Source organism: Cynocephalus volans, chromosome 1 (genome assembly GCF_027409185.1).
Source record: "Cynocephalus volans isolate mCynVol1 chromosome 1, mCynVol1.pri, whole genome shotgun sequence".
In the NCBI taxonomy this organism is placed as follows: Eukaryota; Metazoa; Chordata; class Mammalia; order Dermoptera; family Cynocephalidae; genus Cynocephalus; species Cynocephalus volans.
In genome coordinates, this window is record NC_084460.1 from 230,479,929 (window position 1) to 230,500,991 (window position 21,063).

The 21,063-nt window shown below is 36.2% G+C and overlaps 1 protein-coding gene across 3 annotated transcripts in view; it reads left to right on the forward strand.

Moving 5' to 3' along the window:
* The window catches only part of SLC4A10 (solute carrier family 4 member 10), a 246,420-nt gene that overhangs the window by 157,289 nt on the left and 68,068 nt on the right, over positions 1 to 21,063 (forward strand). For all 3 annotated transcript variants that reach the window (XM_063092448.1, XM_063092456.1, XM_063092464.1), the window contains 5 exons: positions 6,018 to 6,164; positions 14,406 to 14,506; positions 17,505 to 17,679; positions 18,268 to 18,401; positions 18,804 to 19,049. In XM_063092448.1, coding sequence (XP_062948518.1) covers positions 6,018 to 6,164; positions 14,406 to 14,506; positions 17,505 to 17,679; positions 18,268 to 18,401; positions 18,804 to 19,049 — 803 coding nt within the window. The remainder of the gene's footprint in view (positions 1 to 6,017; positions 6,165 to 14,405; positions 14,507 to 17,504; positions 17,680 to 18,267; positions 18,402 to 18,803; positions 19,050 to 21,063) is intronic.

Below are 21,063 nucleotides of genomic sequence, written 5' to 3' on the forward strand. Positions count from 1 at the left end.
GGGTCTTTTGTGGTTCCACACAAATTTTAAGATCAGTTTTTCCATTTCTGTGAAGAATGTCATTGGTATTTTGATAGTGATGATATTGAATGTGTAGATTGCTTTGGGTACTATGGACATTTTGATGATGTTAATTCTTCCAACCCAAGAACATGGGATATCTTTCCTTTTATTTGTGTCCTCTTCAATTTTTTTCACCAGTGATTTATATTTTTCATTGTTGAGGTCTTTCACCTCCTTTGTTAAATTTATTCCAAGTATTTCCTCATTTTGGTAGCTATTATGAATGGGATTACTTTCTTGATTTCTTCTTCAGCAGTTTCATTATCAGCTCATAGAAATGCTAATGATTTTTGTGTATTGATTTTGTATCCTGCTACCATCCTGAATTCATTTATTACTTTCAGTAATTTCTTGGTGGAGTCTTTAGGGTTTTCTATGTATATGATCATGAATGACATCTGCAAATAGGGATAGATTAACGTCCTCCTTTCCAATTTGGATGCTCTTTATTGCTTTATCTTGCCTTATTGCCCTAGCTAGAATTTCCAGTACTATGTTGAATAAGAGTGAGGAAAATGAGCATCCTTGTCTTGTTCGAGATCTTAGAGGAGAGCCTCCAGTTTTTGTCCATCCAGTATGATAACCTTTATTGTATTGAGATACATTCCTTCTACACTAATTTATTGAGTGTTTTTATCATAAAGTGGTGTTGAATTTTATCAAATGCTTCTTCTGTATCTATTGAAATGATCATATGGGTTTTTTGATTCATTCTGTTGATGTGATATATCACATTTATTGATTTTCATATGTCGAGCCATCCTGGCATCTGTGGGATTAATCCTACTTGATCATGGTGAATAATCTTTTTAATGTATTGTTGGATTCTGTTTGCTAGTATTTTATTGAGGATCTTTGCATCTGTGTTCATTAAAGATGTTGGTCTGTAGTTTTCTCTTTTTTGTTGTGTTTTTCTGGTTTATGTATGAGGTTAATGTTGGCCATGTAGGATGTTTGGAAGTATTCCTTCCTCTTCAATTTTTTGGAAGAGTTTGAGAAGAATTGGCATTACTTCTTTAAATATTTGGTAGAATAAGGCAGTGAAGCTATTTGGTCCTGGGAGACCTTTTATTCCTGCTTCAGTCTCATTACTTTTTTGGTCTGTTTAGGTTTTGTAATTTGTCATGATTCAACCTTGTTAGGTAGTATATGTCGAGGAATTTACCCATTTTTTCCAGGTTTTCCAGTTTGTTCACATATAGTTGTTCATAGCAGTCTCTTATGATCGTTTGTATTTCTGTATTGTCAGTTGTAATGTTTCCTTTCTCATTTCTGATTTTATTTCTTTGAGTCTTCTCTATTTTTTCTTCATTAGTCTAACTAAAGGTTTATTGATTTTGTTTATATTTTTGAAAAAACAACTCTGTTTCATCCATCTTTTGTATTGTATTTTTAATCTCTAATTTATTTATTTCTGCTCTCATCTTTTGTTATTACTTTCCTTCTAGTGATTTTGGGTTTAGTTTTTTCTTGTTTATACAGCTCCTTGAGGTGTAATGTTAGGCTGTTTATTTGAAGGCTTTTTTCTTTTTTGATGAAGGCATTTATTGGTATAAAATTCCCTCTCTGAAGTGGTTTTGCTATATCTTATAGGTGCTGTAATGCTGTGTTTTCATGTTCATTTGTCTCCAGGAATTTTAAAATTCCCTTTTTGATTTCTTATTTGACCCATTTGTTGTTTAGGACTATGTTGTTTAATTTCCATGTATTTGTACAGTTTATAATGTCACTTTTGTTGTTGATATCTAGTTTTATTCCATTGTTGTTGGATAAGGACATTGATATGAGTTCAGTTTTTTAAGACTTGTTGAGACTTGTTTGGTGACCTATCATATGGTCTATTCTAGAGAATGTTCCATGTACTGCTGAGAAGAATGTGTATTCTCTAGCTGTTAGATGAAATGTTCTACATATGTCCATTAGGTCCAATCGGTCTAGAGTAGAGATTAATTCTGATGTTTTCTGATTAATTTTCTGTTTGGATGATCTGTCCTTTGCTGAAAGGGCGGTGTTAAAGTCCCCAACTATTATTTTGTTGGAGTGTATTTCTCCAATTTAGTCTAATAGTAATTGCTTTATGTAACTGGGTTCTCCCTAGCTGGGTGTGTATATATTTGAATAGTTATATTCACTTATTGAATAGATCCCTTTATCATAATATAATAACCTTCCTTATCTTTTTTTCCTTTTCTTGGTTTGAAGTCTATTTTATCTGACATAGGTGTAGCTACCCCTGCTCTTTTTGGTTTCCATTTGTGGGAAATATCTTCTTCCATCCCTTCTCTTTCACCAGATGTATGTCTTTATTGGTTAAGTGAGTTTCTTATAGGCAGCATATTGTTGGTTCTTGTATTATAATCCATTCAGCCACTCTGCGTCTTTAAATTGTGGACATTTAATTTGTTTACATTTAGTGCTATTATTGTTATACAGGGACTTGTTACTGCCATTTTGTTTCTTTTTTTTTCTGGTTGTTTTGTTGATCCATTTTTCTCTTTTTCTAATCTTACTCTGTTCATCTGTGATTGAATAGTTTTCTGTAGTGGTATATTTTTAGTATGTCTCATAACTTTTTACATTATGGTTACCATAAGGCTTATAAAAAACATGTTATACTTCTAACAGATTATTTTAGACCAATAACAATTTAATTTTGATATCCATGATAAAAGAAAAAACCAAAGCCAACTCTATGCTTTGGCATTATTCCCTCTTACTTTTTGACAACTTGTTATTTAAATTTACACCTTTTAATATTGTCTGTCTCTCATATGGTACATGTTAGTGTCTCATTAGGTTGTCCTTTAATATTCATACTAAGGATGTGGGCAGTTTATTCACCACTCTTACAATGCTGGAGTATTCTGATGTTGTCTGAGAACTTACTTTACTAATGAATTATGTACCTTCAAATGTTTTCTTGCTGCTCCTTGGCATCATCTTCTTTCAGACTGAAGAACTCCATTTAGCCTTTCTTGTAATGCAGGTCTAGTGTTAATGAATTCCTTTAGCTTTTGTTTGGCAAAGACTTGAGTTTTCCTACATATGTGAAGGTTAGTTTTGCTGGTTAGAGAATTCTTGGCTGACAGACTTTCTCCTTCCTGAATATATCGTCCCATTTTCTTCTGACTTGTAAGGTTTCTACTGAGAAATCCACTTAGAGACATATTGGGGCTCTGTTGAATGTTATGCATTTCTTTCTCTTGCTGCTTTCAGTATTCTTTCTTTGTCTTTGTTTTTTGATAATTTGATTATGTTGTGCCTTGGGGTTTTCCTCCTTGGATTGAATTTTTTTGGTGACCTCTGAACTTCCTCTTCCTGGATGCTATCATCTTTCTCCATACTTGGGAAATTTTCAGCCACTATCTCCTTGAATATGCTTTCTACATCTCTTCCTTTTCCCTCTCCTTTCGGTATGCCAATTATGTGGAAGTTATTTTGCTTGAGAAAGCCCCACATTAACTGTATTTCTGTTTCATTTTAAAAAAAATTTTTTTCTTTTTGCTCTTTTGATTTGATAATCTCATATGTTCTGTCTTCAAATTCACTTATTCTTTCCTCTGACTGTGTCCACTATTGGAGCTTTCTATTCAATTTTTCAGTTCAGATAATGTATTCTTTCTTTCTAGAATTTCTATTTGTTTTTTTAAATTGATTCAATTCCTTTGTCAACTTTTTCATTCCACTTCTGGATTGTTTTCCAGATATCATTTTATTTTCTATCTGTATTGCTTGTGACTCCATGAACATCCTTAAGAGAGTTATTCTGAATTCTCTGTCAGACATTTCATAAATCTGCTGTTCCTACAGGTCCATTGCTGGTGCTTCAGTTGTTTCCTTTGGTGGTGTCATATTTCTCTGTTTTTTCTTGATCTTTGTGTGTTTATGTTGATGCCTGGGAATTTGAGGAGACTGCTACCTCTTCTAGGTTTTATAGGTGTTCTTTGGTGGTATTAGACCTTTACTGGTTAATATCAGAGCTTTGTCTCTGATCTGTGGTTTTAGTTAGAATTGGGGGAACTTCCTATGGGGAACAGCACTTGTTCTCTGTGGTTGTGCTAAATTGCTGCTTTGCTGCTGATTCTCTGGGGAAGGCTTTTTGTGTGCAATGGAATTTAATTGCTGGCCTCTTAATCACTTCTAGGTCTTGAGAAGTCAGATACACCTGTGTTGTGTGGAAATTCTGGCCAGGGACTGAGTCTTTCTAGCAAACCGCACGCCTTTTAGTTTTATTGCCGTAAGTAGTCTCCATTGAGTGGGCCTATGCTAATCAGAAGGCAGATCAGCTGCCCACTCTGCACGCCAATTTTTTCCTGGCTGGCCAGCCTCTCTCCTGCACTTCAAAAGCTTCCTGTGGAGTGGACCGTGCATAAGTCCCTCATGATGACCCACCGGCCAATGGGTGGCTCCTGTTTTCAGTTGGCTGCAGCCTTCACTCCTATTTGGGTCCACAGAAAGTCTGTCAGTGGTCTCCCTGGCCTGGGGGCTAGTATGGTGCACTTTGAGGCCCTCTTCTCCCCTGCAGACTTCAAGCAACTTCTTGCAAAAGGGCTCAGCTGTTGCTTTTGCTGGATCTTGTTCTGTGTGCTGCAGCTTCTTCCCACTTCTCACAGGGCCAGCCAGCCCTGATAAGGCCAGGACTTGAAATGGTTGGAGCGGTTTCTTCTTCCTCTCACAGCAGCTTCTCCTGCCTCCACAAACTGTGCACATTTTTCCTCTCCTTCCCCCAAGCTCCAGGTTGATAGTCTTTGATTTTTAATAGTTGTAAATTGATCAGTTGTGGGGGATAGTGATGCTGGGAACCATCTATTCCTCCATATTTATGATGTCCTTTAACTTTATTTTTAACTGCACATATTAGTGGGTATAGTATATTTTTCAATATGCATATATTGTACAATGATTCACTTAGAGTAGACAGCATATTCATCACCTAAGCATTTATCTTTTCTTTGTGGTGACTACATTCAAGATCCTTTTTTCTAGCTGTGTAGAAATATACAATAAGACATTATTAGCTGTAGGCAGCCTAGAACATCAGAACTTATTCCTTCGATCTACCTGTAACTACCTGTAAATTTGTAACAGTTCGTCTACCTCCCCCCCCACTCCCCTTCCCAGCCTCTGGTAACCATTATTCTACTCTCTTCTTCTATGGGAGCCACTTTTTGTTCCTTTTATATTCCACAGATGAGTGACATCATGTAGTATTTGTCTTCCTGTGCCTGGATTACTTCACTTAATATGATGGTCTCCAGTTCCATCCATGTTGCTGCAAATGACAGAGTTTCACTCCTTTTATGCCTGAATAGTATTCCATTGTGTAAATGTACCACACTTCTTTTTTATCCATTCATTTGTTGATGGACATTTAGGTTGATCCCATCTTTTGGCTACTATTATCTTCAAAATTGAAACAAAATTAACCTTTTAAATTAATTTTGCATGCCAGGGTATAAATATTGCTAAAATTTCTAATACATTTTACAAATTTTGATCTCTATTTTTAAGCAAGGACTTCTTCCAGAAAGTTTGATCTACCCACACATAAATAACCTTTGCCTAGCTTAAATCATTAATTCTAGTTTAATAAGTTTCTTTTCATCCTCCTTTTCATTTCCCTTACTTCTTGCCTCCATAAATTTCAACATTCATTCTGGCAAAGTCTATTTCCCCACCTCTGAGCCTTACCTGAATAATTCCTGAAAGTAAGGTCACAGACATGGCAACTTTCACTCTCAAAACATCTCTGGCTTTCGTACCATTTGTTGTGTTTACTCTTCCCGGAATGACTATATTATCTGGTACTAATCGAACTAATTACAAATGTTTTTAGAGTCAGAGCTGCCTATTTCTTCAAATTGTCAGATAGCTGGGAAATAAAAACACTGAACACATTAAGACTTTACAATTGTTTTTTTTAACTATAAATGATATTTTTTTTCCTTCTGTAGGTATTTCATGATGTTGCTTACAAAGCTAAAGATCGTAATGACTTGGTATCAGGAATTGATGAATTTCTAGATCAGGTTACTGTTCTCCCTCCTGGAGAATGGGATCCAAGCATTCGAATAGAGCCTCCCAAAAATGTTCCTTCCCAGGTATGTATATTTGAAAACATTCTTTAAAATCCTATTACTTTGTCATTTTAAAAATACATGTTTTAAACTAGTATAACCCATCAAAAAGATTCAAATGTTTTAAATTATAACCTGTAAGAAAGTGGGGACATGAAGTTATGAAATCTGCTTGATACTATCCAACACACCACACTGAGAAATCTGGCAATTTGATGGTAAGCTAATGGAATAAATACTCCCACTTGCCTTAAAAGATTTTAGATCCAACTAATGTGTATCATATAATTCAGAAAGGCAGAAATAAAGAGTGTTGCTTTTGCTTGGGATCATTTTCTTATTGCAGGCATGACTGTTGAGAATGGTGACCAAATGTTTGTTAGGACTGCTCCTCATATTACCACCTACATTTCTATTGAGTCTGCTTCCACAACCCTCCCAATTGTCATTTACTCACCTTGCCTTTTGCCTTTGCCCATGAGGAGTTCAGCCTGGTCGAATTCTGCTGCCCCTGTTGATGATAGATGGCCTAGTTGACCAAGTCCTGGACTTAGAAGTTTTTCTGGTTAGCTACAGGTGGGAAATGGGCAGGTCTACCCTTCAACCATGAATACTTAAAAAGGTCTTCTCAATCCTACTGTCAGTTGAAAGAAAATATACTGACATATTTATATTTTCATTCAGAAATCATTTTATAACTGTTAAAGACTACTTTACTTCTCTCAACAATTATTATTTTGTGATTCTGTAACTGCAGCAACATAGTTTCAGTTGATTGATTTCTAAAATAAAAGCAGTTGCTTAAAGAGAGATTGTGAAGGCTGTAAGTTGTCTCATTTCTGCACTTGTTGATATCTTTGCACTAATGATATTAGAAAAGGCATTATAATGCCTCCCAAAGTAATAAGAAAGAAACTCTATAATTAATTTTATTTGGAGAAATTCAGTGAAAATATTAATACATTCATAGTCAGACTTTAAAAGTCATTGTAACACCATTTAGCTGTTCAAACATTAAAAGTAAAGTCAAGAATCTTTTCAAACTCCTTGTTTTTGAGGCAAATTGAGGAATGGGAGATTTAAATTTTTTATTATTTCTATGAGACTGTTCAAATCAGAATTAATGCCTAGATTCTGGGTATTGAGAGGCAGTAGGAGAAAGAACACTGAATTAATAATCAAGGCATCTGAATTCTGCCATTATTTTTTTTTTTTAAATTTTAATTTATTTTACTTATTGAATCAAAATTGATTGTACATATTTGGGGGGTTCAGCATTGACGTATGTTAATCAAATCAGTATTACTAGCGTAGTATTAAATCATAATTATTCTTTATGCCGCTTGTCCAATCCCCCCAACCCCCTCTCCCTCCCCCATCCCCCCTCTAATTACTGTAGATTTCTGAAAGAAATTTCTCTCCTTTTGAAAGAATAATGGTTATGCTGTTGATTTGTTGCCTAGATGATCTGTCTAATGCTGAGAGGTGTGATCAGGTCCCCCAATATTATCATAGAGCAGATGCTTCTTGTCACTTTGAAATGGGTTTTGTGGAGAGAGACATCCTCTTCTTTTCTTTATCTCTGCTGGTGACTATCCTTGTGTTGATGCACTCCAGTGGTTGGTGAACCATCTGTGTGGTGGTTGTGGCATCTAGCCACTTTCGCAGCAGTCATAGTTATTGTTGTGGCTGTAGTGGGCCACCCACATGGAGGTGATGTTTTGGCATGCTCCTTGGCATTGGCAGTGTGCCTGGTTGTGGGATGTGTCTGGTCCCCACTCCATGCCTCGAGTCCCTGGGTAGACCCCGAGGTGCTGGCATGGTGTGCCTGGTTGTGGGAGGGGTTCTGGTTCCCAGCTCCAAGGTCCGGGCACCCTGGTGGGGCCATGAGGCACTGGCAGTGTGCCTGTTTCTGGGTGGGGGATCCAGTACCTGACTCCATGCCTTGGGTCAGTAGGTGGGACACGAGGCATTGGCGTGGTGTGCCTGGTTGTGGGAGGAGGGTCCAGTCCCTGGCTCCATGTCTTGGGTCACCATGCGGGCCCCAAGGCACTGGCACAGTATGCCTGGTTGTGAGAGGGGTTTCCAGTCCCCTTCTTCATGCCTCGGGTCCCCAGGCAGGTCCCTAGGTGCTGGCACAATGTGCCTGGTTGTGGGAAGGGGGTCCGGTTCCTGGCTCCATGCCTCAGGTCACCAGGTGGACCCCAAGGTGCTGGCATGGTATGCCTGGTTGTGGGAAGGGGGTTCCAGTCCCCTTCTCTGTGCCTCAGGTCCCTGGGCGGATTCTGAGGCACTGGCACTGTGTGCCTGGTTGTGGGAGGGAGGTCCAGTCCCCTTCTCCATGCCTTGGGTCATTGGGCGGGCCCCAATGTGCTGGTGTGGTGTGCCTGGTAGTGGGAGGGGGGTCCAGTCCCCTTCTCCATGACTCAGGTGCCTGGGCAGGCCCTGAGATGTTGGTGCAGTGTGCCCAGTTGTGGGAGGGGGGTCCATTCCCTTTCTCCATGCCATGGGGCCCCGGACAGGCCCTGAGGCACTGTGAGTTCTGCCATTTTCTGTTTGTATGACCTTGATCAGATGCTTTGACCTCTGTGTATTGATGTTCTGTATCAACACTGTACAATAAAACTTTCTGCAATGATGGATATGTTCTATACTTATGATGTCTAATAACCAAGCCACTATTGAGCACTAGAAATGTGGCTACTGCAATGAAGAACCAAATTTTCAATCTTAACCTAAATTTAAACTGACATAGGCAGTTAGTGGCTATCATATTAGACAGCATAGTTCTATAAAATGAGTTTGAATTAGTGATATGCTCTGGGCTTCTTTACATTAATATTTTTTAAATGTATGTTGTAATTAAATAATAGTATGAAGCTATGTTTTCTTTCATTGTATGGAGTAAAATGGATTAATATATATTAAAGACTTCATACTCATTTAAACAATATTTTACTCTATGGGATAATTTCCATTATTTTCATTCTTCTAAAATGTTCAAATTGCAGCATTTTAAATAACTTTTCCTTTCAATTAAGAGGAGAATAATCTGTCACTTCAAGCAACACTGAAAAATATTTATTAGAACTTTGTGTCAGTCATTATAATCACTCCCTTATGTGTTTCCTCAACTTCTTTGCTTTTCTTTCATGCCATGTACTTGCTTGTCAAAACCATAACCCCATGAGAATCCAACTCTTTACTCTGTACCTGCATTGATGTAGCTGAAGCTGAAGGAAAGAAAACATATAACTACACTAACTGGTGTCATAAATTCATGACAATATACTTCAAGGGGCCCTCAATGTTGCAAGTTCATCATACTATATGATTCTTTTCTTAGTTCAATCATTCTCTCTAGATCATTATTTCACACTTGTTCTCTCATCAAACCTTTAGTATATCCTTTCTCAGTCTCACTCTCACATGTTGACTTGCTTTCTTACTTTCCTGAGAATTAGAAACAATCAAAACAGAACTTCCATAGACTCCCACCATCACACCCATCCAACTCCCAATATCTGCACTCACACACTCTGCCTTCTCATATACTGCTGTTTACAAACTACCCAAAGCCAGCCTTCTTCTTTACACTAGATCCTATCTCTTTGTATCTACTCAAGGACATTTCTATAACGACTCTCCTTTTCCTCCTCTGTATTATCATTTTGTTTGTTATGTATTATATCATTTTTATTAGCATGCAGCATACTGTTAATTAGCCAATTTAAAAAAAAGAACTGGACATCATTACCCCTGCCTACTCACCTATTTCTTCTTTGTTCTCCTTTGTAATAAAATGCCACAGAAGAATTCTCTATACTGCCTGCCTCCAATTCCTCTCTTCCAATTCTCTCTCCCTTTTTATCATTTTCTAAAATTTTAATTTATTTTTTTCCATTTACATGTTTGTGGGGTGCAGTTTGTTGTTTTGATACATGCATATATTGTATAATGATCTAATAATAGTTAGCATATCTATCACCTAAACATTTATAATTGCTATGTGGTTATAACATTCAAGATCCTCCTTTCTGACTATCTTGAAATATACAATACAATGTTATTAGCTATTATCATCCTAGAGCACCAGAACTTATTCTTCCTTTCTAGCTGTAACTTTGTAACTTTGTGCCAGTCTACCAACCTTTCCCTGGCTGCCCCTTCCCTTTCCCTTTCCCAGTCTCTGGTAATTACTATTCTACTCTTTATTTTTCCCCCTCTTTTTAATTTAGTTTTCTTAATTGACCCATGATAATTGTATATATTTATGGACTACAATATGATATTTGGATACATTCATACTGTCTGCAATGATTCTATCAGGGTCCCAGGGTCCTTAGTATATCCATCACCTCAAGCATTTGTCACTTCTTTGTGTGAGGAACATTCAACATCATATTGACTATCCTTTCAAAGATACCCAGTGCTTTGTTAACTGTAGTCTCCCTATGTTACTATAGAACACTAGGTCCCATCTTCCTATCTCTCTAATATTTTATATTCACTGACCACCCTCTCTCTATTCCTCCCTTTCCCACACCAGTCTCTTGTAACCATTATTCTACTCTCTACCTCTATGAGATCAAGTTTCTTAGTTTTCACATATGAGTGAGAACATGTGGTATTTCTTCCTCACCAGGCTTATTTCACTTAACATAATTTCTCCAAGCTCATCCATGTCGCTGCAGATAGCAGAATTTCATTCATTTTTTGGCAGAGTAGCATTCCATTGTGTATATGTATCACATTTTCTTTATCCAATCATCAGTGGAAGGACATTTAAGTTGGTTCCATCTCTTGGCTAGTGTGAAAGAACCACGATAAAGATCAGACTGCAGGTATCCCTCTGACTCATTGATTTCCATTCCTTTGAATATGTACCCAGTAGTGCGATAGTGGTCTTCTCCCAGACTTATGTTCTGAAATGTTTCACCTTTGTTTTCTTCTAAAAGTTTTATAGTTTCAGGTCTTACATTTAAGTGCTTAATCCATTTTGAGTTGATTTTTTTATATGGTGAGAGATATGGGTCTAGTTTCATTCTTCTGCAAATGGATCTCCAATTTCCCAGCACCATTTATTGAAGAGACTGTCTTTTCCCCAATGTGTGTTCTTGCCTCCTTTGTCAAAAATCAGTTGGCTGTAGGTGCATGGATTTATTTCTGAGTTCTCTATTCTGTTCCGTTGGTTTATGTGTCTGTTTTTTGTGTCAGTACCATACTGTTTTGATTACTATCACTAGTATATTTTGTAGTCAGGGAGTGTGATACCCCCACTTTGTTCTTTTTGTTCACAATTCCTTAGGCTATTTAGGATCTCTTGTCATTTCATATACATTTTTGAATTTTTAAAAAAAATTTTTGTGGAGTATGTCATTGGCAGTTTGAAGTGGATTGTATTGAATCTGTACATCACTTTGGGTAGTATGGTCATTTTGATGATATTGATTCTTCCAATCTATGAGCATGGGATGTTTTTCCATTTTGTGTGTGTGTGTCTTCTTTAGCTTCTTTTATCAGTTTTTTATAGTTTTCATTGTAGAGATCTTTCACTTCCTTGGTTAAATTCATTCCTAGGTATTTCATTTTGTTGTTGTTTTTGTGGCTGTTGCAAATGTGATAGCTTTCTTGATTTCTTTTTCTACTAGTTCACTGTTGGTATATAGAAATGCTACTGATTTTTGTATATTGATTTTGTATCCTGAAACTTTACTGAATTTGTTTATAAGGTCTAGTAGTTTTTTGGTAGCATCTTCAGGTTTCTGTATATATAGAATCATGTCATCTGCAAACAGGGACAACTTGACTTCCTCCTTTCCAATTTAGATTCCCTTTATTTCTTTTTCTTCCCTATTGCTCTGGCTAGGACTTCCAGTACTATGTTGAATAGAAGTGGTGAGAGTGGGCATCTTCCAATACTCTCAACACCTACTCTAATAAGACTTTTGCCCCTACCACTTCACTAAATACTTATATGAATGTCACCAATGATCTCCACAATGCTAAATCCCATGGTCAGTTCTCAGTCTGCATTTCACTTAACCTATCGGGAGCATTTGGCACAAAGTTAATGACTCCGTAGTCCTTGTTTGACTTACTTTATTTGGCTCCCCAAACACCACACCTTCTTGGTTTTCCTCTTATTTTGCTGGTCACTCTTTCTCAATCTCCTTTGCTGGTTCTCCCTCTTCTCTCTGATTTCTTTTCATTGAAGTGATGCAAGGTCCAGTACTTAGTCATCTTCACTTCTCTGTCTACATTCATTCTCCTGGTAATATCATCCAATCTTATAGCTTTACATCCTCCTTAAAATTCATTTTCCACCTTGAACTTGAGAGTTACTTATCCAACTGCCTATCCTGTGTCTCCACTTGAATATCTTATAGAAATCTGAAATCTGACATGTTGAAAGTTTGAACTGAACTGTAGATTGTCTCATTTCTGTGCCTGTATACATCTTTGCATTTATGATATTAGAAAAGGCAATATCATGCTTCCTGAAGTATACAAAATCTCTGATCTTTTCTCAAAACCTGTTCCATCTGCACCTTCCCACCTTGATTAACTGCTAACTACATCCTTACAGTTGATCAGGCCCCCAAAACGTATTCTTTTCTCTTATACCTGATTTCTATTCTGCCAGGAAATTCTGTTGGCTTGCCTTCAGTATTTGTCCAGGATTTTTCTTTTTCCATAGCTCTTAATTTTTCTAACATACTATTGAATTAATTTACTTATTTGTTAAATTGTTTATTGTCTGTCTTCCCCATTAACATGTAAGTGCCGCAGGCCTGATTTGTTCACTGGTATATTCCAAGGGCTTAGTACTTGTTTGAAATATCAAAATACTTGTGTTTTCGAACAGAAAATACTTCTTATATTTTTTTCAGAATATTTATTGATACTGTTCATACACATTATTCTTTTCAAATGCCCTTTTTCCTTACTCCTTAAAGAAACCTGTACTTTAGAATGGTTAATATCTTACATGATTTATCATTTGCTTTATTAATATGTAAAGCCAAAGAGTTAACTTATCTAGTAAGGAATAGTTCTGCCAGAAGACAAATAATATCACTTTCTTTCTGAGACTTGTGGAAGCTATGAAATATTTCCGTAAGTGATTGAGAAGTAGGTATTGAGGGCCACTCTTAAATCCCTTTACTAATAATACACTCTATTTACTAGTAAAGGCAGTTTCTTCATCAGTTGACATATGTCTTTTTTATCTTTGAACTTTAATTTCGTTGTATCTATCCACATGCCTGGGGAAACTGTAAAAATATTAAGCAATGAACTTTCCTATATCATGTGCATTTCAAAACCTATTTTTTTCATGTGTTAAAAACCTCTATCATGCTATCTAAATACCCCATTGTATATAAGATCAGTTGATGAGTCACTTTTGTTCTTCACATTTATACTAATTTTATTTTGGAATGGCAGTCAAATAAAAATTTTAATTGCACCACTTAAATTTTTTAATTATTTTTTGAAACTCTTTTGTACACATTGGTGTACTCTATGATCACCATAGGTAGGATTTTAGGTAGGGCTTTCTGATTTTTTAAAAAATTTCTGTCACTGACAGAAGTGGGTGGAATAGACCTATGGGAAAACAGTACTTACATAAACCTCAGTTAATCTGTCATTGGTTCAATTAGAAGCTTCCTTTTACAATAGTCTTTGGGTGTCTATGAATTAAAAAGACCATATTATAAATTATTTCCTGGGTAGAATTACAGAAGGAAATATATTTAAAAATAAAAATAATAGTTAATGTTTATTGAACAAACTATGCCAGGCATGTAACACCACCATACCTAACACCTCCTCACCCTAACCTACTCCCATTCTGGTCTCTGTTTCCTTTTCTACTTCATTTTTTAAAATAAGTTTATTGTCTCTTTCCACTAACAGGCTTTTTCTTGCTCACCTTTGCAACTCTACTATCCATAACAATGAGTAGCACACAGTAGGCATTCAACAGATGTTACTTGAAAGAATGAATAAATGCCCATCACCTCATTTAATTCTCTCAGCCACATTAGCAGATAGATAGCTGTTGTTACCCTGAGTAAATGGAGGAGAAAACTAAAGATTTAGGAGGCTAGATAACTCCCCAGAGTTCAAGCACCAAATATGTAACAGGGTCTGGGTTCTTAGCCACTCTGCATATTGCTTCTAGGAAAAATAATTGTTATCGTTATTTACAACTAACACCTGAAATTAAAACAAAACAAACACAAAAACTTCCTGCAGGAGAAGAGGAAGATTCCTGCTGTACCAAATGGAACAGCAGCTCATGGAGAAGCGGAGCCGCACGGAGGACACAGTGGACCTGAACTCCAGCGAACTGGAAGGTTAGTGAAAATCACTTGTCTGGGACTTCAAGGACCAAAATGACATACCATTCTTGTCTGTCAGGAATTGCTATTTTGAAACCTAATTTATTTTATACTTTTAATACCTACACTTTGGGGGTACAAATGCCAATTAATTTGATTTCTCCAAAGTTACTAATGATTGTCATGACTGTGAAACCAGAACAGTGGATACATCATTCCATTTTATTTTATCTAGTCTTTCATTTTTTCTGTGCATAAAATGCATTCACGGATTCTTAGAATGAATAAGAAAACTGTCAATTGACTCATTCAAAACAGCCCTTTGAAAGCTTCAAGTTCAAGATGGAAATAAAACTAAATACCGAGATCTCGGTCTTGTAGACCCTATCTCATTAAATGCAAGGAGGATGTATATAATGGTATTTTTTATTTTTATGGCTGTTATTTGAAAGAGCTATATAATTTCTTTTTCTAATCACACATCTTTGAAGAGATGAAAGCTTCAATTTATTTCTTAAAATGGGTTCTTCATGGTTTTTTGACAGCTTGTCTCTCTCCAAGCAATGTGTGAGCAGAAAATCAGAAACCCTTGGGTGGGTCTCTTTTCAGGGAATATGTGCCTAGACCCTCCATTGTAATTGAAGTCAATGCAAAGGCTTTGCAGGATTGGTGCTCTGTCCCCTCAAGGCTGTTTCCTGTACTGCTAGCAATGTGTCCTCTAGGCTGACTTTCCAGTTCCTGACAACTCTGCATTTTAATTCTCCTGTGTTCTTTCCCTTTATCTATGTTTTATCTCTGAGGAAATGTCCTTTAACGTCTTCCTCAGGCTTGATACCTAATTTGAAATGGTTTAAAAAACTTTTTCTTTTTCCCTTCACTGGAAGCGTTGTTACTCATTCTGTTTGCTTTCATATTTTCAAATGCTGTCTTTTTATTTTTGGTGGTATTATTTTTTCTCTCTCTCAGGTGTAACATGCCACATAGTTTAGATTTTTTTCGAAGTTCACTTTTCCTTACTGCTTCCTAAATCCTCCCAGGTCACCAATATCCGGTATCTTCGCTTCTCCAGAGTTCTTCCACAGATTCTGTTGCTGACATGACTTGAAGTACCCATTACTCATCTGCTCTCCCGGAGCTGCTGGTGTACATCTGGGCTGCTCTTGCACTGTTCTCTGTAATGAACTCCCACTTCTGGATTTAGATTTTTACTGCTAAAAGCACATTTATTACATAGTAATATAACAGTTATTCAGACTAATGTATGCTTTAATAAGTAATTAATTATAAAGCAGTGGTCTAATGTAAAGTGCTATCAAAACTAAAATATTAATTACAAAATAATAGTTCATAACCACCTCAAATTCTATTTGGGATTAGGTGTTAATATAAATCATAGATAAATGTGTAAATAGACCAATAGAGTTAATCTGTTTTGAATTGTGACTTTGACAAGTTAACAAATTATTCAGAAATGATGCCTAAAATAAAAAATATACATATGTTTCACCAAACACAGGTAGAGGAACCTAAGGTGATCTTTGTGTGTGTGTAAATTTCACAGGTTCTCTGCAAGTTTCTCTGAGTTTAAAATGTCTTTTTTTTTTAACTGAAATTTTATTCTTCTCAACTCTTTCCTGCTCCATATCCCTCTGATAAAAGCAATCACTAGGAAAACAGTTATTCTGTGCTCACATAATAGTAAGATGGTTATTCACATGTAACTATTATGTCTACGTCATGTCACAGAGATTTAAAATAATAGTCAAAATTTTCAGTTATTCTGGATATGTACATTTTTTAAGGCCAAACAATTTATTTCTCAAGAGAACAATCATTTTTCAGTTGATTCTAAGACTGTCAAATGAATACTCTTATTCATAAAATAAATAACAAAAGTTTAACATATTTGTATAATCTAAGTATATCAAGCATACTGGCAGTAAACTGGAACATAATAGGTTTTTTCACCAGTAACCTTCATGTAGAAACTTCATCATAGTCGTCTTCATTTTAATATTGCATTTTATTCCATGGAGCACAAAGAACTTTCAGTAGTCAACTGTTAAGTCTGCACATTATTATTAAATGTTCAAAGAATGAGAATATATATTTATTAATGCTCTCATTCCTAATAGATTAAAAAAATTAGTCCTCAAATTTTAAGCATCATTTCACAATTTAATACTCCCCCCCTCCCCACAAAAATTCTTTCAAGTATTTCAATGTGGTTTTTGGATATATTTGGAATAAATAAATTTATAACAAGTAAGGTCATTATTGTCTTGTGAATGGTAGATGTTGGGATATGTTTAAGCAATAGTGGATCAAAATTAGATTTATCAAGTTTAGTTATTATAAGGTCCCCCTCCTCTCCTAGTTTCCTAAAAATGAAAACAACTCTGGAATCTATCTGTCTCTACTAAGTATTACTGTTATCCATAAGGCTGTTTCCATGTCTCTCTGGAATAATTTCTAGTAAGGGGTTTTGTTTTTTGTTTTTGGCCGAGAGTGTAGGCAACTGGAGCCACGGTTAAACACAGCTTTTTCTCTCTAGGGTGATGTTCATTATTGCAGTATACAAAAGGCAGTTAACCCTCCCTCCCTAACTTTCTACTATGCCAAGTAGAATATAAACAATTAGAAAATTCTGCCAATAATTGAGGGTGGTAGGCCTGAGTTCAGGAGGAGTAGGTTGATGTAGAAATGGTACAGAGATTAGAGTAATCCTTGAATCTCATTATTCGAATTTTGATTGGTGAACAGCTCTGCTCCTTGTTTGAGAGAACCTGGGATTTCTGGTTGTTGACACAATATTTGATTAGGAATTGAAATAACATAGTAGTGCAAAGCTGAACCTGTAGATCATAATAATACAACATAGCAGGCTAAAATGGGTCTCACCTCTGCTGATGGAAAACGTATACTGTGACCTGACAACAAAGCAGATGAGCATTTTGATTTGTGTGCTTTTTATATTTGGGTTTCACTATTGTGTTTCCCCCCCCTGTCTTAGGGTTTTTGGGGGACTTATTTTAGATATCAAAAGAAAAGCTCCATACTTCTGGAGTGACTTCAGAGATGCTTTCAGCCTGCAGTGCTTAGCATCTTTTCTATTTCTCTACTGCGCGTGTATGTCTCCTGTCATCACATTTGGAGGACTGCTGGGAGAAGCAACTGAAGGTCGTATAGTATGTATCATGCTTTTCTCTGAACTTTGAAACTTTAATCCATTTTTATGATTCATAGTTACATTAGTGAGTGTTTAATTTTGTATGAGGAGATATTTGATGTACAGTGTGGCAGACAAATTTCATATGAATGTCCTGCATGGCTAGTAGAACTGGTAATCTGGGAATTGAATATCTCAGAACAGCTAGTTCTGAGTCTTACACAAGGTTTTGATCTGATTCCTTGTCCCCTGCCCCCTAGTCCTAGGATATCTTTAGGCTCTGGTCCTTACCTCAAATGGTCCATTTTCCATGAACCTGAACCATCTTTCTGTCCCGATACTAATCCTGAATATATTTAAACTTTTTTATGGGGCAATAGAAAGGTGAGATAGGAAAGTGGAGAGAATACCTCCTCATTTGCTACCATTCATTTTCTGCCTACTGTCAGCCCTTTTCTCATCCTCCTATCCCACATCCTACTCAGGGTTGCTAGGCTTTTCATGATTAAGGAGAAAGCACATACTCATGTATTTTAAACATTTTCTCCCTAGTTAAAGTGGCTGCCTGTACAGCTTAGGTAATGGAACCATTTATATCTCTACACAGAGTGCAATCGAATCTCTCTTTGGAGCATCCATGACCGGGATAGCCTATTCTCTCTTTGGTGGACAGCCTCTTACCATATTAGGCAGTACAGGACCAGTTTTGGTGTTTGAAAAGATTTTGTTTAAATTTTGCAAGTAAGTGTTATGTACTCTTGGCCCTTAGCCCCTTTCTTCTTCTTTACTGTATTTACACTTCTCCCAACATCACTGTTGGATGTCTGTTGGAAGAGGTGGAAGTAGCTGATTTGATTCAGTTTGTCATTTTTGTTTCTCTGTGGAAATAGAGAAAAAGCAAAAGATCTGTGTATAATGTTATGTAATATAAAAAAATAAGAATCAGTTCTAAGCTCTGAAAAAAACCTTTTAGTTTTGTCCCCTTAGACATTCTCCTTAGACAAAGTCTTGAGTTAGGTACTTCTGGGATGTAAAAGTTTATTTACTTTCACTTCCTGGATTAGATTTATCTCCATTTATTTAAATGGTGGCAAGCTGTTAAATGACCTTCTTTCCACTGTTCTTTCCTTTTCCTCCTCCTAGAGAATATGGGCTGTCATACCTATCTTTAAGAGCTAGTATTGGACTCTGGACTGCAACTCTGTGTATCATACTTGTGGCCACTGATGCAAGCTCCCTTGTCTGTTATATCACCCGTTTCACTGAAGAAGCTTTTGCTTCTCTTATTTGCATCATTTTCATTTATGAGGCCCTGGAGAAGTTGTTTGAACTCAGCGAAGCATATCCTATCAATATGCATAATGATTTGGAACTGCTGACACAATACTCGTAAGTACCATTTCCCCTGTTGGCTGTGGGACTTTTCTTTTCACAAATATTTCCATTGTTATAACAAACATTAGGAACTTACTCAGCAGAGAGTGGGCCTTAAATTGATTCGTGACCTAAATCCTGGACTCTCAGAGTAGAACAGGGTTTTAAAAGTCATCTAATCAGCCACTCATCTTATACTTGAGTTCTCATTATATCATCTCTGCCAAGAATCTTTTTAATGTTCTTGTCAAGTATTCCCTAACTAAATAGATAATGAACTAAGTCAGTTTTAATATACAAAGATTTTGCTTTTGAAAGATACATATTATTTTGTTCTTCCTTTTAGGTCTTTTTAGTTTATTATAATCCAAAGAAAATTTCATTACTATGATTTCAGATTTAGAGCAGTGAGGTAAAGAAACTCATTGGGTCTAAATTGTATTAGCTTGATGTTTGAAAGTATGCTACAAACAAATAGAAATTACTGAATTTAAATTTAATTTTGCTTTTGGAGCTTGTGATATTTACGATGGAAATACTCAAGTATTACTTGTTGAAGGTGATATTACAGTTTAGGATTAAAGATGAGATGGGACTGACTGTTCTTTCTAGTTTTGGTATGCCAGCAGTTTGTGATTTCTCTAAGGCTGTCTGCAGAGATATAGTCTGGCCATTAAATGACTCTTTTATTTGTTGCATTTATGTACAGGTTTTTATACAGCAAATATTTAAAGCAATATGCTCTTTATGAGACCATTATAACCTCTGGATTAACCACTAATGCTTTCTCTGTAAACTGCTTAGATATGGTTTCAAACCCTTTAAGATTTTAAAAATACTTGTTGAAAGTTGAAATTGTTGAAATTAGACCAAAACAGCACAATGTTATAGTTTTGTTAAGAATGCTGAAATGATCCAATATTGAAAATAACATGACTTTTGGTACTTTTAATTTTCTTTGGTCTTTAGAAATAGCTTTAAACAGTGCACCCTTGTTTTTGGACAAGAAAAATCAAGGTGGAAATATAAAATAACTTGTCCAGAAAAAGCAAATAGTAAGAGTGTTGTGAACAGTTTTAAGAGGGGAATGAGGGTGAGTACTAGAAATGCTCAGAAAGCAGGCAGATGGGAAGAACAGTTTGATCAGAACCAGGGGTAACATTGATACATGCCTCTTCATTTATCTTTACTTGGTAAGAGGAAGTGTCACTGAATTTGGATATCCTTGCTGGGATACATAATTATCTCTGGTTGGATTTTCAAACCCACTACATGCCAGGCCTACTACAGTAGGTGCTATGGAAGTCATGATAAATAATATTTTGTTTTCAGTGACCTCTCAGTTTAGTAGGGAATATAGACAGACAACATAATGAAATGAATGTTGTATTAAAAGGTTGGTACAGAATGCTATGATACCACATCAGAAGAGCAGCTAATGCAGATTTGGGTTCAGAGAAGGCTTACCGGAGGAAGTGACTTGGAACAAAAAATCAGTAGGGGTTATTAAAGTGCTGAGGAATAAGGCAGGAAAGTGTTTCAGACAGAGGGCATGTACAGGCCTGGATGCAAGAGATTTGTTAAAGCTTTGAAATATTTGTCCAAAGTCATATAGATAATTAGTGGTAACGCAACAAATGAAATGCAGTTTTTATTACTCTGATGTCATTTCAGTACACTGATGGGTTCAAATAAGCTCTCCAAAAGAAATGGTGTAGAACAAATAACAAAATAAAAGCAAAACTATTCTCTTCAAAGTGGTGAGAAGGCACCAGTTGCTCACCCTTCCAGCCATTCTCGGTGGCAGCTTCTTAGGCATGTCAGGCTGAGGAACACAGTTTGAAATCTCCTGGTTGAGAAAGAAAAAGACTGGAGAATCAAGGACTGAGACCTGGATTATGTTCACAGCTTAAATGTAGAAGAATGAAAAAGTGCAACCAATAGATAAAAAAAAAAACATAAAAATTAAAATGAAAAACTAAGCAAGAGGCATCAAAAAAGGATAAAACCATAGATAATGTCAGATCAT